General features: G+C 44.3%; 1 protein-coding gene across 2 annotated transcripts in view; it reads left to right on the forward strand.

Moving 5' to 3' along the window:
• The first annotated feature begins 4292 nt into the window (after positions 1 to 4292).
• tasp1 (taspase, threonine aspartase, 1) overlaps positions 4293 to 27109 on the forward strand; it is a 31854-nt gene continuing 9037 nt past the window's right edge. Inside the window, exons 1-12 of one of the 2 annotated variants that reach the window (XM_076285488.1) lie at positions 4293 to 4542; positions 5054 to 5267; positions 5773 to 5840; positions 6856 to 6924; positions 7387 to 7507; positions 8617 to 8701; positions 9376 to 9455; positions 11794 to 11894; positions 14945 to 15118; positions 16050 to 16128; positions 22675 to 22785; positions 26596 to 26697. In XM_076285488.1, the coding sequence (XP_076141603.1) occupies positions 5138 to 5267; positions 5773 to 5840; positions 6856 to 6924; positions 7387 to 7507; positions 8617 to 8701; positions 9376 to 9455; positions 11794 to 11894; positions 14945 to 15118; positions 16050 to 16128; positions 22675 to 22785; positions 26596 to 26697 (1120 nt within the window). In that variant the 5' untranslated portion in view covers positions 4293 to 4542; positions 5054 to 5137. Of the gene's footprint in view, positions 4543 to 4568; positions 4964 to 5053; positions 5268 to 5772; positions 5841 to 6855; positions 6925 to 7386; positions 7508 to 8616; positions 8702 to 9375; positions 9456 to 11793; positions 11895 to 14944; positions 15119 to 16049; positions 16129 to 22674; positions 22786 to 26595; positions 26698 to 27109 lie in introns of those variants that run through there. The other variant, XM_076285489.1, reaches the window with a different exon arrangement.

The following is a 27109-nucleotide window of genomic DNA, read 5'->3' on the forward strand; positions in this document are numbered from 1 at the left end:
TATATAACACAATTCGCCACAGACTAATTCTTATGCTCATAACGTACTCCTGTTAAGTACCAAGACTGCCTCCATTAATATAATGACTCATCTCCCCTCCACTTTATATGGCCTCCTCCTAAGGTACTCCAGTCTATAAAATATTCATTCTAACGTCTAGACTCTACGGGGATGATTGCATGTTTCCCCGTTTGCCTACTGGTGTTCAGGCAGGCCTACCACACTGACTCACAGACAGACAGAGACAGTGCGTCCATCCTGCAGGCCATGCCTTGAACAGAGACGACTTCTACTCCAAGCTACTAGCTTCTCCGTGAGGCTGCAGGCTGGACAGTGGAGGAGGCTAATAACATGTGATTTAATGAGTGGCAGACTGACAGCTACAGCTCCCAGCGGGGGCTTGTCTCTCGTAGTCTTGCTCCATTGGTGTCTGCCTGCATGCGTGCTGCTGCTGTTTCCATGAGCCTATTGTGTGCAGTCTCTCCCTGTAATTATCTAATGTCTGCAGGCTTAACTGTGGGATAAGATGTGTGGAAGTTAGTCATGCATTTGTTTTTGCTGGATGGGAATTATTTAGTGGATGAATCTTATTCGCTTAACAGGTAGAGCTTCACAGAAGGTAAAGCCTACTGTATATAGCAAGCTTGACACATACTTGTTAATTTTATGAACTATTTATGAAAAGAAAAACTGTGTAATAATTGTAGAACATATCCAAATGGTAAAAGATCTTTCATTCAGCCTTTTTGCTGGTACAGGTTTACACTATGCATCACTCACACATTCACATGCAGACAGTATAAAACCACCCCCCTGTTTCAGAGTATACAGTAAGTACCCTTTGGATGCCAACATCCATTTAGGTTGACTTGACATGGAGGTGAGGCCATCTGTTTAAAGTAAATAAGATGTAGCAAACTTATTTCTGAACTAAGTGATGCCAGATGTGGAGAAACCGATACAATCTCTCTCCGGGTAATGAACTGGAAGCAGATAATAAGACAAAGTGGAAAAAGCCACGCTCAATAGGCTCGATGTAACCTGTTCACAGAATTCCCTGCATGGAAAGTTAAACATTTACCTTACATGATTGTATACAAATATTTACCTTACGTGATGGTATACATATACTTTTAATAGAGCATTAAACGTTCCAGGAGAGGTTCATCTTCCAAAACTCTTCAGGCAGAACATCCTCTGGTGAGCTGAGCTTGCTTGAGCTTTGTCTCCCATTTCAGGTCACTGGTGATGGTGGTAGCCTATTCCGCAAACCTTTACTGTACTGTTGTGTTGTTGGTGAGTTTTTTTTCTTTGGAAGTCTGCTACTTTACCCGATCATCTTGTTGACACTGACCTCTTGGTTGTTTTGTGTATACCATGCTGGCCAGTTGTGACAGTGTTCAGGCCAACTCATCTCTGCCCTTGGTTTGATGAGACATAGGACGGTCACCAGCAAACTTGACCAGCTTGAAGGAGGATGCTGGAAGTGCAGTCACTGGTAGCTAGGCACTTGCACACCTCCAGTGTTGTAGTGATCAGTTATGGGCTAGTCATCAAATGAAAATCTTATCTGGAACAAATAAAAAACATTTTTCACAAACTATCAAACAGCCTACACATGATAATAATAGCCTGATGTGTCTGTTTTATGCTATTGAGATACAGTGTAGGCTATGCTAGATTGCAAGTGTATACTCTTAAAGTGAACATAAATCTGAGACTGATTTAATAACTCAGACACAGTAATTATGTAGGCTAACTAATGAGAAATGAATCTCCTTCAAGTTAGCCTGAGAGGCTCGGTGCATGTCTTTCATCAGTGATGGCCTAAAATAAGAGAAAAAGGTCCAAAGAAGAATATTACAAGATAAACTAGAAATGCAATTCCAAGGAATTACCAATGCATGATAATGCTAGGATAGACATGGTGGTTGCATAGCTTAATAAAATTTGTTGATAGACAGATAGTTTAAAGGGACACCAGGCAACGTTTTCGTGTTAATTAATCATCTTCGTAAGGCAGTATATGGTTAAATGACTCATTACAGGGCGAATGAAGACTCTCTCGCCCGCCCCTACTGCCTGTAGGAAGAATATCCCGCTTGCAAGTTCGGTGTATCCGACCCACCGACCTTCAGTCTCACAAAGTCTCAGACATCACGAGAAGCAGGATCAGTTTACATCCTGCATCCCCAGCACAGAGGCAGGCTAACGAAACGCTAGCGATTGTTGCAAACGTGTGTATAATGGCAGAGCCAGCGAAGAAGCAGCGAAAACCCTTGACGGAAAATGCCAAAAAAAAGTTTCAGACAGAGCGAGGGCTTGCACATGTATCGACACGTACAGATAGGGGGAGCTTCGTAGAGAAAAAGCATCAGGCTTGCCTGGTGTCCCTTTAATAGACAGATAGTTTAGTGCAGTGGTTCCCCAACTTTTTCCCCCGCGGATACATCCTGACTCAGCTCGCGTACCCCCACCATCCGACACATAATACAACACATTCTATTGACGCATTCCAGGCATAATGTTTAATTAGCCACCCTACATCATAGCAAATAACAAAATCAAAATGCGCAACTGGTCTATAAGCTCTCGCGCTAAAAACAGTGTGGAAAAAACATTAGACTGGTTAGATAAATCTAAGTGAAGCTTAGGCCTATATGCCTCATCATACTTTAGTTTTTTTTCACGCAGTCTTTTCTCCTGCGAGTTTCCTGCGAGTTTCTCTCGCTTCTCCTCTTCGATCGCTTTGATTAGGCTTTTTGGACAGTGTTCTTTTTATCCAGTTTTCCATGTTTGCGTAGCCTTCTACTTATCTATACTTCCACGAAACTAACGAGCCAGATATTCTGTCTGCCCGCAGGAAATCACAACTACAAATCACACTAACAATTGAGCCAATAGCCCAGGCTACTGGCTCGCATGCCAGCAGCACTCTTGAGGCGTCGGGGAGTGAGGTTTACCAACGTTCCACAAGCACAGCTAAGCTAGCTGGCATCCGTTACATATGGAGCAGACTGCGCACGCTAACGTTATGATTAGATGACATTAAAAGACAGCGGTGGGGAAAAGCTAGAGTTCCAAATTGTATAACTTTTTTCAATATGAACTATGCCTATATGTCCGAATTCGTCATCGTTCAATTCATCCCTTGTGTTTAAAACTTGTGGATAGGCCGATGGTAAGCTTGTTTTTATGCTGGCAACAAAACAAAAGAGTTCGCAAATGTTATTCTTTATTCTAAATGGGCACCGCCATGGCGATAAAGAAAAAGAAGTAGGCTATGATTTGAAATATAAGCTGACTGTTGTCAAATTTGCCAAATAAAATACGAGAGAAATTATATGGTTCATGTTCTCTCATGCTGTTTCATTCCTGCTGAAAAGGAAGGAGAATGCAACATTACGCACGTTCCACTTGCATAAATGCATAAATTGCATAAATAATTCCTGAATGGTTTTGGTCAGGGCTGATAATGCAACTGTATTTGACAAAGGACGATATAGGCTAGGTTGCTACAAAATATGAGCTTTCAGTGTGATACGATCTCTTTATAAATTATGTTTGATTAAAATGTGTTTCATCTGTTCTGGCTATATCCCGCTATTTGGATCTTACTGTATCTCACTCAATGAACAACATCTCAACACTAAATTAATGATGATCCGTAATTGTCATCAGATAGCCTAGTCATATAGGTAGACATTCAGTGTGTTTGAAATAATTAATTCGATAATATTTTCCATCTTTGCAGAGGAAAAGTTTTGTGTAAAGGGAATTAAAGGCCTGTCTCATAGACGCCTGTCTCTAATACTAGCTGGTGCAGTTAAAGCCCGGGCTATTATTTGGAGTTTTACGGTAATGGCTATATTGTGATGTCATAATGGCCAATGTTAAGTCTATGGGGAAATACATAGCAGCCTTGTCCTTAAAAAGACCTACGTAAAAAGACCAGAAAAAGTGGTCAGCAGAATAGCCTAATAAGAATAGCTGAATAAAAAGCCTAGGAAGAACAGTAGCCTACAGTGCATTATGATTTCCATGCACTGTATTAAGGAAGCATAGTGATAAGTAGCCTACAGTGCATTTCCATGCACTGTAATCAATGTGATGTGATATCGATGTGTAGGCTACCGTCTTTTACTGAATGACCGCAAGATGAGTTTACCCACCAGTGCACCCACCCACCAGAGCCCGTTTAAAACTTCCCTCAAGAACTGGTGCGAGTAATGCGATTCAGGGTTCAGAACAGAAAAGGCGGAGATCCAATCACGTGATTGCGTGGCCACGGTGAACTAGGAAGTGATTTCATGCAAGTGTTTTGGAAGAGTTCTGTAGCCAGGAAAGATAGTTTTAAGTAACACCGTGCACTACTGTTTCCTTAAAACTTATCATCACTGCTTGTCTACTACTGATACCCCTTGTGCCTATTTTACTCTCTACGTAAATCCAACATGTCCGTGACACTGATTGTGGTTAGCTAGCGTTTCAGCTAGCCCACGCAAGCTTAGCTAGCTAACGTTGGCTAAAGTTTGCTGTCGTGTAAGTCCACTCTTACCATTCTGATACATAGAATCGTAAAAATAAGACACCGGTTTAAACAACTATTGATACCAATTCTGCATGTTGTTTTGTATGTGCATATTCCGGCTGTTTATTATATCACGATCTTGAACGAAGACGCCAAGAAGTGCATGATGCTGCAACTTAAAGCTAACTGTATCCTTAACCAAGTTTAGTCTGGTTTAATTTTAACACAATGTAGACGTCGTGAAAGCATGACAGGCGCAGATTATTTGTGCATTTTAACGTAAAAACGGCTCACTGACACCGTGGTTGTTGTTCACGTAGCCTATTTACTGAAATGCTTGGGTAATTTAGCGAAATGCGGGCACACAAAGCATTGCAGAAACTTTATTGTACAGTTGTACTGAATATTCAAACGCAATACACTTTCCCGAAGGTAATGCTCACACTTTAACTTAACTTCGCTAAACCACCCACCACAAGGCGTACATTTAACGTAAGTTTATTTCTCCTGTCTTTCAACCAGGCTGTCTCAGCTGACTGACAGCCAGCATGTCCGCCTCCTGAGAATCCCACACAATGATGCCGTTAAGTCTGGAAGAATCAGGTCATGGAGAACACATTAAGCTTGGCAAAGGGTCTTCCGGACCCTCTTCTGCCGGCCAATTCAAGGTCACCACGACACAACTCTATCTCAAGTGCAGAAGGAAAGGCTGTGGGGTTTGTGTTGGTGCACGCAGGTTCGTTTGCATTGCACAATCGTCAAAAACAGTGCTACCTTAGGCCTAGTGAGAATATTTCATCAGCTTTTTTGCTTGACAGTAAACTTTTGTGATATTATTACTTATAAGAGTGTATATCAAAAGTCTAGGAATGCTGTTTGTGTCTTTAAACACTGATGTATTATAAACCACGGATGGACAGACCAACCAGATTAAATCCAATTGCCAGAAATTACTATTTCAGTAGCTTGAAGATGCACTCTATCTGACAGTGGTAAGGAATGAGACGGATCTTCTCCAAAGTTGTCTTTTTCCTCAGCCCATACTGCTCCCTTTCACCAAGTTTATAAAAATCAGCCTGGGAGGTTTTGCTTAATCCCTCAGACACAGAATAACAGACAGACACACAAACAAACGACAATGTAAACAATCTCCTTGTTGGAGGTCTACAGTAGCATAATGCTTCTCTTGTCTGAGATTGCTGACATTGAAATGTTTAAACTTGTTTCTTTTCTTTCTCCAGGGGCAGGGTATCATTCAGAGTCAAAAGCCAAGGAATATAAGCATGTGTGCAAGAGGGCATGCCAGAAAGTAAGTTTAAAACCTTTCTATTCCTTCCTCTAGTGAAGGAGTCAGCTTTTTTGCAAGTCTTTCTGTATCACTGTTTTCGATTCAACATGAATTCTAGCCAAAAATATGTACACGTTTGACATAGACCTCTAGACAGAGATGTATGTTCATTGTTGTTTTCACTGTCATCAAATGTGGGGTTCAATATCACCTCATTAAAAAGGTTTGCTCACTATATAGGACAAGGTTGAGGGATTAATCACTGATTCTTGGTTCATAAAAACCATTATGTTGCCAGTGTCCATCTAATAATTTCCTCCTGTGGCCATTGCAGCCAAACATTTCTGTCACAGAGCTTTTGGCCTTAATGACTTTGACCTCTTCACACGGTCAAGCATTCGTCTTCGTTCGGCATGATGGCAATGCTGGCCACCAATTCATTAGCTGCTCCAGGTCAGCGCTGCACTGAGACACGTCCCAGAGACAATATGAGGCCACTGTCATGTGGCTCTGCTCTGCGGCGCTCTGAAGTGGCGGGCGGGTGCAGGATGAAAGAGACCGCGATTGGGGGGGACTCAGGCCTGAGTCCAGTGCCAGGGAATGTGAGCTATGTGTTGATAACATGACACGGCCATGGGAAGGAGAGGGGTCTTCAGAGCAGAACCGACTGCACTCACTCAGCAGCTAAACATGCCTAAAGCTGAACCATCATATTCTTATTACATACACACATTTCTAATTTAAGGGGTTTATTTATTTGTTTTAATTGTCTTGCTGGATAGCTTCATTAAATGTTTCACTGCTCAGCTATGATTATTGCTCTTGCAGATTTGTATGTGTGTGTGTGTGTGTGTGTGTGTGTGTGTGTGTGTTTGTGTTCTCTCTTGACCATTGACCACTGTTTTGTGCCATGTGTTGTTGAATTCACACCTTCAGGAATCTTGTCCTGCGATGCCAAGAGCTGGGTGTTTGTCTGCGTGTGTGCTCTGTGTTTTCATTCTGGGAGAAGTATGTAAACTCTGCTGTTCTGTGTCAGGCGGTGGACAGACTGAAGGCTGGAGCACTGGCAGTGGAGGCAGTGACTGCAGCTCTCATTGAACTTGAGGTACATCCACCCTACCCACTGTTCCTGCTGCTGTTAGATTCTCTGTTGATCAATTCATACTATCAGTGTAATGGGATTATCTTAACGATTATGTCATATACTGTAAATGTAATGTACGTTTACATTAATCATTGCCTGAAGAGTTACATAAGCACATTTTTGTTCATGCTCTATACATCTAACCAGTATCTCTGGTATTTATTACTTGGCCAAACATACCGAGTTCAGTTGAATGTCCCTGGCCTGAATGGTTTATTTAGTGCTCAAGACGGTAAATAAGACCTTCAGAGACAGCTGTGCTCTCAGGTGTCAGGCTAGAGTTAGCATAGCCTCCTTTGTACAGTGCAAGTCTATGGCAAGTTTACATAGCGGTGGTTCACTGCACTAGCAGGTGTTTGGTATTGAAATCCGGTGTCCTGCCTGCACAGTTCCTGACGTGTGCCCGCGCCTTGTGCTCCTCAGGACTCCCCTTTCACTAATGCAGGAATGGGCTCCAATCTAAACCTCCTCGGAGAGATCGAGTGTGACGCCAGCATCATGGATGGCAAGACTTTGCATTACGGAGCTGTAGGAGCCTTAAGTGGTGAGTGCTGCCTGCTGAAAAACAAACAAACAAACAAATAAAAAACATAGGGAAAGGGTAGCAAGGGGTAGCATCCCAACTATATATGGGACCTGGGTTCCAATCTGACCCACAGTTGTTTCCAAATCTCAATCCCAGACTTTTTTTTGTTTTCCATGATTCCTTGTCACTCTTCATTGTCTAAATAAAGGCAAGAACCCCAACACCCCAATAGATGCATATAAAAAAACATGTAGATGTCATCGTCATTAACTAGTCTGCATTTTATTATTTACAAATCTCAACCAGCTGTGTCGTGTAGTGGTGTAGCATGCAACCACAGTGTTCCCTTTTAAATAAGAGTCACAGGGGTCAAGGTTTACAGTGCACCCTGCAAAGGGTGTGCCTTAGAAATGAATCGATTTATGAATTACATCATAATTCGTCATCCCGTGCCAAGAGAATTTAGGCATGTCACACTAAAGCTGGTGTCGATCAGTGAGACGCCAGATTGTTTGTTTTAGTCAACATGAAGCAACCATCAGCCATAAAATTGGCATATGACGAAGCGACTGGTTCTTGGCGATGGTTGAGTAAGCCCAGCATAAGGGTCTCCTTTCCCTGAAATACTTACTTTCTGACTGGGTAACAAATTGGACAGCAGGCTTTTGCCAGCTGAGGTTGTAAGAGAGAGCTGCCATATTTGTTAGGTACTGCATTGCAGTGTACAGAGTGTGTGCGGTGTTCAGAGAGATTAGCTGCATAATAGAAAGGAGGGACGTTGTCGTACTGATGACCTGACTACCTCAATTTCCCTTTCCCCAAGCTACACTACATGCTATACTGCTTTACTCTATTCTGCTATACTGCTTTACTCTATTCTGCTATACTCTATTCTGCTATACTCTATACTGCTATACTCTCTACTGCTATACTCTATATACCTATACTGCTATACTCTCTACTGATCTACTCTATACTCTATACTGCTATACTCTATACTGCAACATAACTTACACAGGCAAATATGATCCGTTCTAATATTCTCTACAGTAGAAGAGTATAAGACAACATTGTAATGTTCTCTACAGTAGAACAGTGTAAGACAGTGTTCTAATTGTTCTCCGCAGGGATCAAGAACCCAGTGCTGGTGGCGAGGAGGCTGCTGAGTGAAGCACAGAAGGGCAAGCTGTCGGCTGGCAGGATCCCCCCCTGGTGAGGACTCACTTTTGTTCTGTTGTCATCGTCCCTTTATGTTTCTCTCTCTGTACTAGGGGTGTAGATTCATCGACAGAACTGAATTGCATCTTGGGCCCTATCGCATCGGATCGAATCGCACCGAGTCGTTCTGTATTAAAATGTATTGTCGTATAAGGGAGAAATGAACACCCCCTACTCTGTACACTTGACTGACACGTAGCGAACGCCCAGCAGCGGTGGTGCTCACATTCTGTCCCAGCTTTAAGCGAGGATCCAGCTGTGAATTGGAACTACGTGGTGCTGAAAAGTCTTGATGTGAGATATTTTTGAAGAGAGTTTTATCCCAGGCTCTCTTGTGGTGTTTGCCTGGAAAAGGGCCTTTTTGACATTGCGTGTGTGTGTGTGTGTGTGTGTCTGTGTCGTGGACTTTGAAGATTGTGCCACGCTTGTTTTGCTCGCGTCAGTCACGCTACCATCTCCGTTACCCAATCAACCCTCTGTCCCTTTGTGCCATCTGAGTTTTAAATGTCTCAAAATTGAGTGCAACGAGTTGACTGCCAAGACCAACCGTGTGACATCTCTCTCTTTCTGTCTTTCTCTCCCTCTCTTTGACTTTTCTCTTTCTCTCTTTCTCTCCTCTCTCCATCTATCTCTCTCTTTTCACTCTTTCCTCTCTCTCTCTCTCTCAGCTTTTTAGTGGGGAAAGGAGCGCAGCAGTGGGCGGTGAGTCATGGCATCCCTCCGTGCCCCTCGGAGAAGATGGCCACCAGTGAGTATATATCCGCCATCTTGTTTTCCAGTCCGCACTCCACCAGAGCAGCAGAGACCAGGCTTTTGACACAATCATCTGGATCACTGCTGTCAGCAGTCCCATATTATCAGTGTGAGCTAACACCCTCCGCTCGGCTCTGGGATGGCGCAGGCCTTTATATCAACAAAGATTATCAGCACACGGCATTTACTCTGCATAGGCCCACTAAATGTTTTCTTTGACAATAAATGGCTTGTTACCCACAGTCAATCATTTAGAGATTACGGGTGACTCAAAGCATTCCAAGAGAGAAAATGCGAAGGGCTTTAGATACTTTTATGCCTCATCAAAACCGTCATGATGGAGAACTCTGCCATGTCATAAAACAAGAATGTTGTACGGTGCATAGCTGGATTCACTTCCATGGATTCACGTTTGCCATAGTCATTTGTGGTGCAGCATTGTGCATTTTCATACTGTGTGGTACTGAGTTTCCTAAAGCTCTTAGTGGCTTGTGTTGGTCAATGCTAATAGCATTTCAGTTTACTTTATTTGATGGCTTCCTCTGTAGTAATGAGTTACTTGTGTGTGTGTGTGTGTGTGTGTGTGTGTGTGTGTGTGTGTGTGTGTGTGTTCCATGCTCTCCCTGTGCAGTGTGTGTGGCCCTGCAGTTTGGTGTTCGTAGAGTAAGCCAAACTCACACACTCATTAAACATGCTGAGTGTAGAGGGCGGAGGTGAAATGAGTCCTCACAATATGAACGAAATACTGTATATTTTTCTTCCCGTTTTTTTCTCAGTCCAAGATATTCTTGGATGACTAGCAAAGGACGCAGGTCACACAAACCCACAATGTGTTACAGCACGTAGTGGGGGAATATACAACTGCATGCTCTGTTTGCTTTTAATTGTAGCAGTTTTTTGTGCTTGATAAAAAAAAAAATAGATAGATAGAATGCCATGTAAGATACATGATTATAGATATAGAGTAGGTATTGTCAAAAAGAGTGTCAAAGTATGGGTGATTGTAGTATTGCTTTTTAGAAGTAATGGTCAAGGAAGAAGATGAGTCAGTACCTATTCTTCATGGATGCATCTCAACATTTGAGAGGTGGTAGTAGCGTAGTGGCTAAGGAGCTGGGCTAGTATGCAGCAGCCAATAAAAGTTGTGGGTTTGATTCCTGGCTGCCACCATTGTGCCCTTGAGCAAGGCACTTATAACCCTAAGTTGCTCTGGAGAGACTGACCCTTGTAATAATTGACGTATGTAAGGTGTTTTGGATAAACAGCGCCAGCGAATTGAATAAGTAAATAAGTTGCTTAGTGGAAAAAAAAATGTTTTAACAATACACACAGCAGTCGGTCTGTATAGAAGCCTGTTTCGGTGCCGTCAGCAGGCTGAAAAGGCCAAAATCTGTAGAGGATAGGCAATTTCATGCCATTCGGAGCCATAGATGAATGATTCAGGAGCAGTAAACATGTTTGTTCATCTGGTCGACCGATTCCCTGCAGAACGCTCCACCGTTTGTTTCCCACTGAGTCTAACTGCATTCCACCCAATTCCCTAAATGTCTTAATTGTGCTGATTTTATTCATTACTTTTTTCTTTGATTAAAAGATTTGGAACATAAGGTTCTGTAAACAATGCCATTCATGCTTTAATGGAATGGCCCCATGCAGCAACCCCCCCCCCCTGCCCAACACCACCTCTCCTTTCCTCTCTTCCTTCTTTTCTTCCCTTCCCTTTCTATCCCTTTCTTCCCTTCCTGCATGAACTGGAAATGATCTGAAGCCAGAATCATGACTGTGTGTTGTTGTAACACATGTCCCATTTTACAGGGAGCTTTTTGTTGAGGCTTCAAATAGTCTCCATTGATTACTACCACACGCTTTGAGCACTATAATTTGTGTTTGAAATTAGGGCCAAGAGTGTGCCATTCAGTGCGGCACTTATTACAACTCTATTATGTTGGAGCCTATGAGGAGGCTCGGTGTGCGTGCGTGCGTGCGTGCGTGCGTGCGTGCGTGCGTGCGTGCGTGCGTGCGTGTGTGTGCGCGCGCGCTCGTTTGTGCTCGTTTGAGTGTGTGATGTAATCCAGTCTTTGGGCGATTGTGTAGAGATGTGGCAACATTTGAGCCACAGTGGGAAGCAATATTGCGTGAGTGTCTGTGAGAGAGTATGTTTAGGTGAGTGTGTGTGTGTGTGTGTGTGTGTGTGTGTGTGTGTGTGTGTGTGTGTGTGTGTGTGTGTGTGTGTGTGTGTGTGCGTGTGTGCACAAGCATGAGTGCTTGTGTCCTTGCGTGCTTGCTTGTGTCTTTGTGTGTACTCAAGCGTGGTTGTGTTTTTTCCCCTGCAGAGTTCAGTATGTCTGCCTACAGAAGAAACAAGAGGAAGATGGAGTTGGCGGAGAAGGTGGAGACGGACCGCTGTCAATTAAAAAGAGGGCGACAGTCAAACGTGAGTTGTCCCCCGCACCTTAACTTCATACATGCAGACTATCAATCACGACTGCCTCCCCTGCCAGTAGTTGATATACGCGACAGTCAAACATGAGTTGTCCCCTGCACCTTAACTTCATACATGCGGACTATCAATCACGACTGCCTCGCCCTGCCTGTAGTTTATATACGCGACAGTCAGATGTGAGTGCTTCCCTTGCCTTCAGTTGTTACGTACAGACAGGGGGTAAGCACATGGCCTGCCACAGCAACAAACCTGTTTTCTATTTCAAAGCTCTGCCGTTTCCTGAAATCAGCCAAGCACCCTTGAAAATGAACATATGAATGAAACGCAAAGCGCCTGATGGTTCACGTTTTAAATAGAGTAGGAGTAGCTCCACTGGAAACCCTCTGGGGAGAGAGGGCTCTCAACCCCCTCCCTCCCTCCCTCCACCCCCCCCCCCCCGCCTGTTCGCAAGGTCTGCACATTTAATTGGCCTTAAACACAGTGTAGCCTCGCCGTTTGCCTTGACATTATTACTCTGGTGATAAAAGGTCCAACATCTGCACGGTCCTCTAATCCCTGGTTACCAGATGCAGAGAGAAGGAAAACCGCAGGATAATGATGACCTGTAGATATGGGGTGTGGAGACTTCAATCACACCGAATCATAGGAGAGAGAAACACACAAACACACACACACACACACACACACACACACAGTGTACTCATAGCTATCTATGGGCTTAATTTACTGTTCAACCATTTCAACCATGATGAGACGCCTTGCCTGTAGGGTACCTGAAATAGTCACTTGGTGGCACACTTCCACAATGTGGCAATGTACTGATGTGCGGGCATAACGTGTTAAATGACACAGACACACACCCACGCACGCACACACACAACTTTCAGTAGCAAACGTTGCAGTTCTGTACTTACATGCGAGTCCTCAAGTCATTTCTAAAAAAGAAAATGGGTTGAACTATGATTTTTTTTCCCTCCTGTGTGGTCAACTTTGTTTATGTGTGAACAAGAGGTCTAGAATTTTAGTCTCTGGGTTGTTTGGGAAAAGGGATTTTTAGCATGTTTCGGAAGATTGATATGAGCAAGGATTTTTGACATTTTGCTAGCCCAGGGCTTTAAGGCCTGCCTCTCTTCCACATCATCCAGTTCTCGTATGTGTGGTCCCACCACATGAAATGGAAGCGCCTTTTCAAGAGGACGTTCCCTTTAAATTAAGCAGCAGTCATAACTGGGTCATCCAGAATAATTTATAGTGATAACCCCCCCACCCCCCCAAAAAAAAAAAAGAGGCAGGAGGATGGGAAAAGTTCAGACTGCGCCGATCCTTGAGTGGACGGGTTTTTGGGCATCCCACCTCAGGACGGGATGGTCTCGCAGCTCATTCTGTGGCATGAGGCCCTTCGGTCCTTCCCTGGTCTGACGAGGTGAAGGAAGATTGATGGATATCGCGTTCCCAGATGTCGTCAGCAAAGCTCCTCGGAGCTGCTCCCAGCTCTGTGCCAGCAGACGCCGTGCCTCGCCAGTGTTTATCATCGCTTCGTTTAATCAGTCATTTCTATCTTGTAGGTATAAATTAAATGGAAATGAAAATAACAATAGTGCAGGCGCACTCAGAATGGCTGTGATTTATAGACAGACTTAAGTGATCTGTAATGAGGATTAAATGGGTTCCACTTGCTTCGCTTTGGAGCTCTGTGTTCCTTTCCCACACTTCCATTTATTATAATGATGAATTTATTCAGCCTTTACTGTTTTTGAAATGTCTGTTCGTATCGCAGCACCCCCCCCCCCCCTCCACCTCTCAAATTGGTCATGGTCTCTTAAGCATCCACTGGACCTCATGTAACATTGGCATGTCAAAAAGTCCAGTTCAGATTTGTAAATTGAGGCTCTTAATAGCAGCCTTTGAACTCTTGGAACTTTGGTATAAAACAAATGTTTTGTAGTGCAATCTGGTTTTAATTTTTATGTAAGAATTTTTTAACGTCTTCCCAAAAAGAAAACTCCTGTCAGTGCCAAGTCATAAAAGAAATTCTGATTAGGCTAGTTTCTGTGTGTGCCTTTTTTATGGGTCGACACCTGTCTTTTGTATTGTACTTCCATCTGTAAATTCACCCTGCATTTAATGAAATCTAGGTTATATGTGTCTGAGTTGTATAACACTTTATAGGAATAAAACAATCTTTTTGGAAACCCTTGTCTTTTGAATGTTGAGTGAGGGCTACTTTTTGCCGCACACAAAATACTCTCAACATTTCATCAGGTGGTTTTTAATTCAGTGGTCTCATCATAGGAAAAATGCACTAAACAAATCCACCACCAAGTCATAAAATGTAGACAACACTGTATTTTTTAGGGAGTCGTTTTCTGCTTATACTTCACAATGTGGATAAATGATGGTCTTTATAAGTAAGGCTTACATATGTGAGCGTTCTCAGTGGGAAACTGTCAGGTCTCTGATGTCCCATGGTTAATGTGTCTGTGGATTGGATTTGCCCCTAAAGTCCACAAGCTTTGAGGGCCCCTTTGCTTTGCCAAGGTTCACTAGAGATGGGGCTGCACGTTAAAAACGGGAAACGGAGATCATGAATCATAACGTCCCCTGTTCGCTGTTAGACGGCAAAGGCACATTTTTCATGTTGCTAAGTATCGCTATTTGGATTCGCAAACAAGCGCCTTCCAAAGTACACTGCAATCAGCGAATGAAAACAAAACTTTTAAAACTAAAACATTTGCCATAAAAAATTAAGGACGTAGAGACCATAAATCAGGTTCTAATACGCTGGCACAGCCCTCTACGTGTGCTGTGTGATTTTTTGAAAAATTTGACGCACCATACACTGGGAGGTCCCTGTTGCTTAGGTAGAAATGATGAAGTTCAGTATTTGCCCTAAATAAAAAGTTCGAGCCTTCAAGGCTTGTTTAAATGGCAGCTGCTATCCTGCTAGTTCGAAACCATGCTCATGTTTATGAAGCCATATGAACTATTGTGCCATTTACTATGTGTTTGTGCTTTATGATCTGAAGTCATTGTTTTTGTAGGACAGTGACCTGGGGTCCTTGGGCAAGGTCAAAGCTATTATGGCGGATGGAGAGGAGAACGACTCGGCATGTCTCGACACCGTCGGCGTTATCGTCGTGGACCAGGAGGGCAATGTAGCGGCAGCAGTGTCCAGCGGTGGTTTAGCGATGAAGCACCCTGGACGAGTAGGACAGGTAAAGAGGGACCTACTTCTCCTACTATGCAAAATCATATTAAACCCAAAAAAAGAATGTTTAGAGCTGATTATGTGTGCTTAAAGTCATTTTTTGACTGTTGCCAAGGTCTTTCACTATTGTTTGTATAGTTAATTTTAGTTCCTGTATCTCAAGAGTTTTGATTTTTCACGCCATTTATTCATATGCTAAGCATCATGATCTTTCAACACACTGACAGACAAGCACAAACACACTGCAAATAATATAAAAAACACACAAATGATTAGGGGCAAAGCTGTGCAGATGAAGTACTGACTCACTACTACACAGTCCAACCTCAACATAATTCAAACTCTGTGTGAAGAAAAGTGTGGGAGAAAAACAAAAGGCAGGCCATGTCAATATGAAAATGTATTATGGCACTTACTTCAAGATGTTTTTGGAGGGCTTTCTCCCCCTAGGAGTGGATGAAAGAAACACACAGTGGTCAAGTAGTCCAGATTGCTTAAGTCTTGCATTGTAAAGGGAGACCACACAAAGCACTGACTTCTAAAGCAATTGAAGTTGCATTTTTATGTGTTTCTCAGGTTCTCAGTAGCAAGATAAATAAATAGCTTTAAAATGATTTTATTGGCTGGCCTACAGTCAGTACAGCATGTCTCCTGGAGTGGCAGCCTGTCTGTGTGTCCCATGTCCCTTTTCTGTGCCAAATGTGACCATGTGTGTCCCTTTTTTCTGCTCTTCCCACCTCTCTGTGCCTCTAACCCTATCTCCCCCCATCTCCCCCCATCTAACCCCATCTCCCCCATCCCCCCCATCTAACCCCATCTCCCCCCATCCCCCCCATCCCCCCCCCCCCCCCCCCATCTAACCCCATCTCCCCCCATTCCCCCCATCTAACCCCATCTCCCCCCATCTCTTCCCATTTACCCCCATCTTCTCCTACCAGGCAGCTCTCTTTGGCTGTGGATGCTGGGCTCAGAATTCTTGCAATGCAAATCCTTACTCAACAGCTGTGAGTACCTCAGGTATCCAAACGCTCAAACGCCTCTTCTCAGTACAACACAATCAGAAATGACAACCATCACTAACATGTTTAATCTCAAATCTTTTCTGTTGTTGGTGAATTAGGAAGTGCAATGTGTTGCATGAAACTAAAACGTGTGTACAGTTAATACTATAAAAACTTAAACTGAAGTTAACTGAAGATGCTTCACACTAGACCAAAGTGTTCTTCTTTTGTGCACTTCCTCTTTTCTTTGTTTTTATTCATTGAGCTTTGATGCAGTGCATTAAAAGTCTTCATGGAGAGCCTCCGGGACATTACTTTAGGTGTGTTACCCAATTGGTGTGCAGATTATCCTCTCAGGCTCTGACTTCTACTCAGACACACAGACACAGCCAGTTAAGCAGAGATAAGGGGCAGGAACAGACCTTCTGACAACCCTCTGAAAGAAGTCCATGGTTCACTGTGAACTGTGAAGCTCACAAAGAAAGCTACCAACCCACCTACCACCAACTTATCTCTACACATGGGGAAAGTTTTCTTAGAGTGGGCTTGTTTGCTGACCCTTGTCACCCTGCCTCTGCACACAATGCACCCAGTGTGTCTGCACCTTTTCCCTGTTTGGTCCAAGTGTTGGACAGAGGGCGAAGGCCTCCGACCCCTCAGGCTAGAGGCTGACGTTACTCTCTGGGCTGTTATTCTCGCCCGTGACTTCACTTATTGTCTTCAAGTCGTGTTTTTAAAATCCATATTTCATTCTTTTCCCTTTCTTTTACCTTGGCAGAGGAGTTTTTGTTATGTTAGTGTTGAATTGCTCTTTCATGTCTTCCTCATAAACGCAGAGAGTGGGGTTAAATGGAGCAGGCGGAGGAGAGGGTCCGGGTTGGGGGCGAGATGGGGGGGGGGGGGGGTGGCTGAATGAAACAAGCCGACCCCAAAAAATAGCTACACACACACACACACACACACACACACCTCTACAAAGTCAAGAAGTCAGAGGTTCAGCCTGCAAAAGGTCACTGTCTGCTGTGAATGAGTAATGCTGAGAGACAGAATAAGAAGCAAGGGCCAAAATCAATTAGCGGAATAGAAGAACAACACTTTTCAGTGTCCTCCTCCTTAAACCGAGCTGAAAGGCCCTTCATGGTGATTGTGATTTAATGGTGTTTTGCTAAGCGAGCGTGTGCGTAGATGAAAGGCGCGAACATGCCGGCAGAGTTATCAAGAAGACAGTGTCTGCTCAGATTTAATAACTTCATTAAGGCTATGGTTTGTGAGATTTACTCTCTGAAATATTTCTAAATCTCAATTTGAACCAGCACCCCAGCAAGACCTTTTAAGGGAGATCCTTTACAATACCAGCAGTTCAGAGAGATAGATCCTTCTGAAGCGTTGCTCTGGGAAGCCCACCTTTAAACCCACCATAAGCTCTGAAAGGCTCTGAAAATTGAACCTCCAAAGTGTCTGCCATACATGAGAAAGCAGGTGTGCTAAACTAACCAACCAAGAGAATAGAAAGGGAAGGATGGAGAAATTCTTTAAAAAAAATGGATTAACATGCCTTATGTGTTGTTGGCTTTCCTTTCATATTTTTCTGCCTACATGATCTCATATGCCCTTATCCCCATGTTTTCTAACATTTTTTTTATTTATGTTTTTCCTGCGTTTTACTACTAATTTTATGATTATTGTAAGACCCACATTAGAATATGATTGGAACTTTTGAAGCACTTAAGAGCATTTCTCAGTTGAAGCAAACATAGAAATGTGCTGAAAATAAAGCCATATGTTATCATTGCTTAATGTGAGGTTGTTTGGGTTTCATCCCAAACAGTTTTAAAGCCCAAAAATCACATGTTAAAGTATCTCTAGGCCATGTTGGTCTACAGTCTACTGTATAAAACAATCCTAGATCCTCACTGTTATGACTTAGAGCAGCACAAAAGACATGAAACGGATCGGTGAAGGAAGTGAACTCTGGAATCTACTGAATGGAAATAGTTTGGTGTCATTCCACAGGATGTTAGAGTAGAATATCGCTGAAGTTTCTCTAACGTCCAGAGCCAGATGCTTAGTAAGTACATATTTCCAAAGCTAAACAAGATTTTCTGCTCTGCCTCCCATTTGTGCTGTGAGGGACCTGAGGCGATGGGCTTTACGTTTTCAGCTAATGCATTCTGTCACATGAATAAAAAAAAAAGCCCTTTCCTTTCAGCCCTGTTTGTGCTCAGGCCAACAAAGCCATGGCACATCTTATTTGATGTTTTCATGCAATGTATATGAGTGCGTACACTGCCAAAAAAATGCTAGCCAGTCACAAAAAAAGATAGGGAGACAGAGACCCATTATTCTTCTTTTGGGGACAGGTCGCGACTTAAATGTATGGTTTTGAATGCAGCTATATTTCTCTCGTCTTCACATTTGCGACAGCCAGACGAAGCTGCCTGTGGGGACATTAACTCTTTTCATGGGATGCGTCTGACTTTTTAAAGCGGAGAAAGCCCAGTGGGAGAGGACGCACCACAGTCGTGGCCCTACTCTTATATATTTTATGCCACAAAAGAAAATAGACGTAATCGCTGTCTGGTAGCTTTGCAAGGAGTTATTTCTGCTTAATTTCTCTGCTATGCTACTTTTTAGGGGCATATCTGGAGCACACGAGGTCCAGGGCGAAGGAACTGCCACAGCAAGCGCATGCCCCACACGGCAGAACGTGCGCACAAAAATATGCCTTTGACTTTATAGTTCAAATTCTCAGGGCAGAGAAGGGACTTTAACAGCTAGACACCCTGTAAAACTGCCATTGGGAGTGAGCGGTGCAGTGCGCCTGAGCGCAGATTCAGCTGCCTTTGCTAACAGTGTATCCACCCCCACCCCATGTGAATGTATTTCCCTTTACAGTAATCACTTACACGTCTCACTAAAAAACCAAATGTGACACACAAGAACAACTCCGGTAGACGAGAATACAGCACTGTTGAACCCTCACACCCCCTCCCCCACCCTCACCCGCACTCCAACCCGCACTCCTACCCCCTCCCAAATTTCCTGACACCTGTAGTCTTTGGCCTGTAGTAGAGGGGTGTAAAGGCACCTTTGGCCTGTGTGAAGGAAGGGAGGAGGGATTTGAGGACTTCCTCTCTAGCCTGGAGCGAGCACTCACAGTTTGGTTAAATGTTGCAGGGAGCCGAGGCTTTCATGGCAGGGCTGCGCTGACTGGGGCTTTGCGTCGTCTTGTGGGGATGGCACGCTTTAGAAAGAGGCTCAACCGAAAAAAAAGGAAGTCCTGCGTTGTTATTTACTGTGAGCTTCATTTTGTTCCTTGTTCTTGTGAATCCTCGACACATGGAAAGCAAACCCCACTCCACCCCCCCCACACCCCCACCCCCTTTCAACATGGCGTTTTTCTTTCATGTTCCCCGAAATTGAAAACGCGTGCCTTGCGCGGACGGAGCGAGTGAGCGAGCGAATGTGGATGTGCGAGCTCCGTTGTGGCACCTGCTTTTCATTTCCCAGACTTAAAAGGCATTCCCATCAAAAGGGCCAGAAAAACAATCAGTTTGGGCTCTGACACGCGGAGCTCGCCTCCTCAGCCTACGTCCCTCCATACCCCCCCTCTCTTTCTGTTTTCCCTCTCTCTCTCTGCTTTCTGCCTCTCTGTCTGTCTTTCTCTCTCTCTCTCCCTCCCTCTCTCTGATTCTCTCTGTTTCTCTCTTTCTCTGCCTCTCTGTCTGTCTCTCGCTCCCCCTCTTTGATTCTCTTTCTTTCTCTCTCTCCACCTCTCTGCCTCTGTCTGTCTGTCTGTCTTTCTCTGTTTTCTCTCTCTCTCTGCTTTTTGCCTCTGTCTGTCTTTCTCTCTCTCTCTCTCTCCCTCCCTCTCTCTCTCTGATTCTCTCTCTTTCTCTCTTTCTCTCTCTGCCTCTGTCTGTCTCTCGCTCCCCTCTTTGATTCTCTCTCTCTCTCTCCACCTCTCTGCCTCTGTCTGTCTCTCTCTCTCTCTCCCTCGCTCGGCTGCCCCTCTCATGTGGGTCTCTCTTCATATGCGGGTGTCTTTGTTGACCTTTTCATCCTGTCCTTGTCTTGCTGCGGTTGCTGTGATTCAGCCTCGCCAGTCAGTGGTGTTGCCTCGTAACGGCGCTCGCTTGGCTGTGCCACACTGTGGAAAGTTTATTTTTCTTTTTTATTTCGTCCCCCCTCTTGCCACCCGCCACCCACGCCATAACCCCCTGCAAACAGGCTCTTTTTTTTCAGCACTGCGGTCTGGTTGAAGCCCCAGTTTAAGTCATAGCAACGCAGCGTTGATGCCCGTTTCCTCCGGGGCACTAGAAGGCTTACGGTAAGAGTCAGAGAATGAAGGGGAAAGATGGCCAACCGTCCAGTTGTCCCGTCAGACCTGTTTCAACTTTTTTTAAAACTTTTTTCCTTTTTCTTTTCATCTCGTTAAAATGAGAATTTGAAAATTGCTGCAGACATCCAGTTGTCATGGTGATGAACCTGCACACAGCTCTGTTGTAGTTACCTGATATTTTACAAGGCCCTCAGTCGTGTTTACAGAAACAACAAGGCTATTTTCTTTAAGGCTTTATGGCTCTTGTCTTGAGCCTTCGCCAAGCCTCTTTTGTTTTCACTTCAGGGGCTGTTTTTATATTTTGTAACCCTGTCAGTTTAGTTTAAAGAAGTGAAAGCGAAATGCTGCTCAAAGCAATGAAAGCAGCCCATGATTTCACTTCTTTTGCTGTTTTTAAAAAAAAAAAATGTACTTGATAAGGGTTCATGTTTCAGTTTCTATATATGCAGTCCAACTGCTCTCTACTTCTCTGGTCTAAATGTTCATCCCTTTTGATATGCTGTCAGAACCTCATCATAAACATTAAGCTGAATTGGTTCCTTCTCTTTGTCAGAATATTACTCTGTGGTGTGAGAACTCTGAACTTTTTGACTTACCAGATGGTTCCAATCAACCACAGATGAAACATTTTGTTTTCACTTGCAGTAGCAGTTTGATATTTGAACTTGAGCCACCTTCATTTGAATTATACAAGTGTTTAAAGTAGACCTTTTAAAGTAGGTATGGAATTTTGGAAGCACTATGAGGGTGTAATACACACTGCCTGCTGTTTAGATAGATTGATAGATAGTCTTTATTGTCCACAGGGGAAATTTGGCATCACAGTTATTTTGAATGTGATGTAGGTGATAGGTGTGAGTTGGTGACATACAATATTGATGGAGCAGGGGGAACATTAGAGGAGAATGGGTTTGGATATGCTCTGGTCCAGCAGTAGCAGGTGAGGGGGGTGGCGGGTGAGGCAACAGAAAGGGCTTTGAGTATGCAGATGGAAGAGAGGCCCTGTTGGCAGCATTTGTGGTCAGTGATGTGTTGATCAAAACTCAGTTCATTATTACATTTACTTATGCTTAGTCATTTTATTAATCTCTTGTTATTTATTTCAATCTTGAACTTTCTCAGTATAGTAGGGGGACAGGTGGGAAATCAACCTAGCCAACGAAAACAGATACAGTACCTACACATGAAGTATAACACAGGCCCATGACTGAAGCAAGCGTTGTGGGCGGTCTAATGCTCGTGTTAGGGGCTAGACAGATGGGCAGAGGTATTTACATCTGCCGGTCCTGCAAAGTGGGCCTAGCATATCCTTGGAGACCCAACCTGCTCTCTATTATGGGGCTCAGACTAAGTGGACTTTCGCAAGGTCTCACTCATTTCCATGCAGTCTGAGAAATTAAAAACGAGTGGGGAGGGGGGGGGGGGCGGGGGTGGGGTGGGTATCAGATTTCCCTCCAGCTTTGGGCATTTGGAATTGTTCAGGACGTATTAGGGCCGCCGATCAGCGCTCTGAAGCCCTGAGCAGAAATTCCTCAAATATGCCCCCTTATGAGTCCATATGTTCACGCTTAGCTTGTTTGCTTTAGCGATGGAAAAACTGTATTTAGTGTGTTTTTTTTGTTGTTGTTTTTGGTACTGCTTTACAAGACCAAGAGCTGATGTCAGCTTGTGTTATGTGATGACTGGGTGGTGTTATAGTGTCTAATATAGGGCATGCTTGTGTTACATACAGCTTTTAATACACACACACACACACACACACACACATACACATACATACACACACATACACATACACACACACACACATACACACACATACATACACACACACTTTTGAACACGTGTCTTGTTTCTGTCTCTGTTTGGGGGAGCCTACAGTGACTACCCACACTCCTTGAGCACACGCCTGTAATAGGCAGTATGCTTTTTGACATGCAGCATGCTCTCGTGTAGGCTGGGCAGAACACAGTACTCTGTACTCTTGTTAAGGAGCCTCTTTGTAAGATTTTTTTTAGAGGTTAGGGACAGGTTTGATCATTTATGGCCATGTGTTATTGGATACCGGTATATATTATACTTATAGTGTCTAACAGTGCAATTACCAAAACTGCTATAAATACTATTTTTTGTGAGATTAGTATATGTAATGAATAAGTTCTAAATGAATAACTTAAACTAAATGTGTGTGTGTGTGTGTGTGTGTCCTGTGTGGGGCAGGCTGTGGGGAGCACCTGATGCGCACCATGCTGGCCAGGGAGTGCTCATCGGCCCTGCAGTCGGAGGACGCTCACCAGGCCCTGCTGGAGGCTATGCAGAACAAGTTCATCAGTGAGTACTACTGACCACTACACACACCACTACTATACACAGCACTACTACACACCACTACACACACACCACTACACACACACCACCACACACACCACTACACACTTAGTCATACTCACCAGGCCCTGCTGGAGGCTATACAAAACTAGTTCATCAGTGAGTACTACTGACCACTGCACCTCCTACACAATCAAACTCATTAACTCATCAAATTTGTCACTCATCAAACTAATGACTTATCAACTCATTAACTAATCAAACTTATCAACTCATCAAACTCATCAATTATCAACTCATTAACTCATCAAACTCATCTTATTTATCAACTCCTCAAACTCATCACTTATCATCTCATTAACTCATCAAACTCATCTTACTTATCAACTCATCAACTCTTTACTCATCAACTCATCAAACTCATCACTCATCAATTTACCCACAGCATTTAATCTCTGTGTGGACTGCTGTCATTAACCACACACAAGGCTTAAAGCTTTCTTGCCCTGTGTCTGTGTATTCAAATGCGGCTCAGGCCATGTAAGATTTGGACATAGATCATTATTTATAACGGCTTCAGCAATGTGTGATAACTTCAGCCATTTTCATCACAACGAACTCTGTCTTCATATTTACTGGCATTACATTCATGCAATGTCACAGGATCTGAGCTGCTTTTACTACGCGCAACAGGGCATCTGCGCTTCCTATTGCTTATACTTATAACTTCCTGATGTCTGGAGCATCATGGTATACTTGCTGTGTGTGTCATCTTATGTGCAGTGATCTGTATTAGTCTGTGTGACTGATCGTGTGTGTGTGTGTGTGTGTGAGAGAGAGAGTGAGTGAGTGAGTGAGTGCAGACAGACACGCATGTGTGTGCATGTGTGTTTTGGCTTCTGTATTGGTAGCAGAATTGTCTTTGTTGCTGTTGTCGTGTCATCACTAATCAGCCCCTGTGCGCTGCTTTCTGTCCTAAGTGTCGTCACTCTCTAACTGTGTGCTGGTGAATGTCCCCAGATCAGATTTGGAGTCTCTGAACTCCATCAGCAGCAGTTCAGCTCTCTGTGCAGCTTCCACAGAAACACCAGTGTGTGTGTGTGTGTGTGTGTGTGTGTGTGTGTGTCTGTCTGTGTGTGTCTGTTGTGTGTGTGTGTGTGTGTCTGTCTGTGTGTGTTTGTCTGTGTGTGTCTGTGTGTGTCTGTCTGTGTGTGTTTGTCTGTGTGTGTCTGTGTGTGTCGTGTGTTGTGCGTGTGTGTGTGTGTGTGTGTGTGTGTGTGTGCGTGTGCGTGTGCGTGTGTGTGTGTGTGTGTGTGTGTGTGTGTGTGTGTTTCGGGATTTCCTGTGTGTTGCTCATGGCTGTGTGTTTCTCTGGCCCCACCATCTGCTGTGTAGAACAATGAAAAGCACATGTCCAGCATGCCCAGGTGGCGAGTCACTCAGTGGTTTGCATAGCGATAGTTGGTCACTCTGTTGATGTGTTTAGATACTAGTGAGAGTGCTAGTGTTGGGCACAAGCTAAAAAAAACCCTTGTGCATAATTTTCCATCCTGACTCACCATACACACACACACACACACACACACACACACATAAAATACACACACATACAGTAAATACAAATACACATACACAGAAACACACAAACCTCCTCACATCACTCTCTGCTCATCCGTGACTCACACACCATTGTCTTCAAATGGACTTTACACACACACACACACTTAGATATACACATGCCACACCACTGCCCTGGCATTTGTTTATTGTGCCAGTGAGGCGCTAAGGGATGGTGATGCGTAGGGATAAGTGGCGATCCGAAACCATAGCAAAACAACCAAACAAAGAGAGAGTGCAATTAACAGCTCGCTCCGCTGGGAATAATGCACAGAAGAAAAGCAACACAGAACGCTTTGATTTATGGATCAATTACGCTGACTTGAAGGGGCTCCGCAAATATTCGCTGGACTCATATTTTATAGACACAGTTATTTTCAAGCGGCAGTAAATATTCTGTTGACATTTCATTTGAAGATGTTATTTACTTTTCTGTCTCTCCCTCGCTTTTTTTGCCACCCCCTATCATTTTCAGAAGTGGTCGGTGTAAATTTTCTTTCTTTTCGCGACGGAAGACTGGCAAGTTTCAGCTCGGTTCTGAGGTCCATGAAAGCGAGTGACCACTGGGTGTGCATATTGAGTAAGGAAGGAAGGAGAGGGAGAGAGGGAAAGAGAGAGAGAGAGAGAGAAAAACTCAGATCCTCCGGCACAGTGTGGGAATGTGTGGCGGTTTTGGCCTCCCTTTTCAGCCCTGCGTCCACACGGACATCTGTGACCCTCGGGGGCAAGCAAACGAAGAAGCGTGCTTGCTTTCTTTTCGTCGTAATTTCAGGCCTAATTGCAGCATTGTTGTGTTGTGGCAGGGCTTAACACGAACCAAAGCCCTGGGAAAACCTCATGCCCCCCCACCCCCCCAACGCGCCTCGGCTAGCAGCGAGTATGATTACGATGTGCCACGCTGACGAACCGCTCCGCGTGGTCCGTTGGCCATACATGACCTCTGTGTGAAACGCTAGATTTTGTTTCTTTAATTGTTGCCCGTCATCTCGGCTTTCCGAGCCTCTCCTTTCATCTGCGTCTGTGTCGTGAGTGGAGGGTAAACAGGCCGACAGGGGGAAGGTACCTGGAGCTCTGGCAGTCAGAGGCAAGGGGATAAGATGTGCAATCTGTTATGGAATATTAGACAGAGGGGTGATTTAAGGGCCTGTTAAAGGGCCTAGTGTGAATTCCAGCCTTTTGTGTGAAGGCCGGCCAGGCTTGAACTCGGGCCTGTTTTAATTGAGCGTTTTGAAGTTGGCCCGGGAAAGGGGATCGCTGTGTTTTGTGTGCCCCCCCCCCCCCTGAAACCCAGAACGTATCTGCACACTGTGCATGGCCAGCCTGCCAGCACAGGACTGCACAATCCATTTAATTTTCAAACAGGTTGGCTGTGGAGAGGCACACCACTATACTGACTTATGTGGGCTGTGGACAAATGAGCCTACTTTCCCATACACCCATACACATACTCCTGGTCACAGGTTTGCCTGCTGGGGTGTATGTGTGTGTGTTGGGGCGGGGTTCTAGATCATTAATCCTCGTGCTCATTCTCTGCGATCAGCTATGAAGCACTGATGGGGCTAGTCAGAGCGGATTCAGAACCCTTTCATCTCACCTGCTGAGGTCAGGTTTTATGTCCTCCTACGTGAAGCGCGCAGCGATCCTGCCATCAAGTCACCATGTGGTTGAGGACTGTGGATGTAGCACGTAGTGGACCTTGTTATTTAACCCGATTGCGCTCAAAAACCAGACTTTCAGAATCACTGTGAATTTTCTGGTCTGGTTAATAAAACAAAGCGCTTGGAAAGAATAATTGTTTGCAGTTGTTTAGCTTGGCCTGGAAAGGTAAGGGGAAAATGTATGTTTCCCTTGTAGAACATTAAATAGCCAATAAATTACTCACAGCACGGCTGGGTAGAGAAAGACAAGGCCTCTGAAGCATCTTTTCTGCCTTCCCCCAGGGCTAGTTGACCTCCTGCAGCTGTGTGAACTGCTAAGGACTTCAAGATAGGGATTACAATGCACTGGTCAGTTAGTGTTGAAACTTGAAAATTGATTTAATTTTGTCTTTGTGTGTGTGTTTCTCTGTCTTTTGTCTCTGTCTCTCTATGTGTGTGTGTGTGTGTGTGTGTGTGTGTGTGTGTGTGTGTGTGTGTGTGTGTGTGTGTGTGTGTGTGTGTGTGTGTGTGTGTGTGTGTGTGTGTGTGTGTGTCACAGGTTCACCCTTCCTAGCCAGTGAGGACTGTGTGTTGGGTGGCGTCATCGTGCTGCGATGCTGCCGGTGTGCCGAGACTTCGTCGGACATCCAAGCTCTGCTGGGTGAGAGAAACGCATCAGAACTGCAACAGCCTCTCTCATTCACCTCCCCATGTCTGTCTCTATCTACACACACACACACACACACACACACACACACACACACGCGCGCACACACACACACGCACACACTGCTCTCAGTTTCCACATACAGGTAGTGTTTCCCTGCTATGCATCACCCGGGTCTCCTATCTGGTCCTTGAGTTGAGATTGAGCTCTCTTTGAACTTGGTCAGCTTCAGTAAGTCACATGTAGAAGTCCCGACCACAGGTCATCACTGTGTTTTCTGATGGCCAGGCATCAGTTCAAAATGTTAAGATTTTAATGAATGTTTGTGAGGACAAACACCACAATCATCCACTGCCTCGCATACAAGCTCAGAACAAATACCGGCAGACATACTGGTGGTTACTCA

Source organism: Alosa pseudoharengus, unplaced genomic scaffold (genome assembly GCF_046254945.1).
Source record: "Alosa pseudoharengus isolate Yale_2024_CS ecotype anadromous, Long Island Sound unplaced genomic scaffold, YU_APseudo_1.1 YU_APseudo_1.1_scf_15, whole genome shotgun sequence".
Taxonomy (NCBI): Eukaryota; Metazoa; Chordata; class Actinopteri; order Clupeiformes; family Clupeidae; genus Alosa; species Alosa pseudoharengus.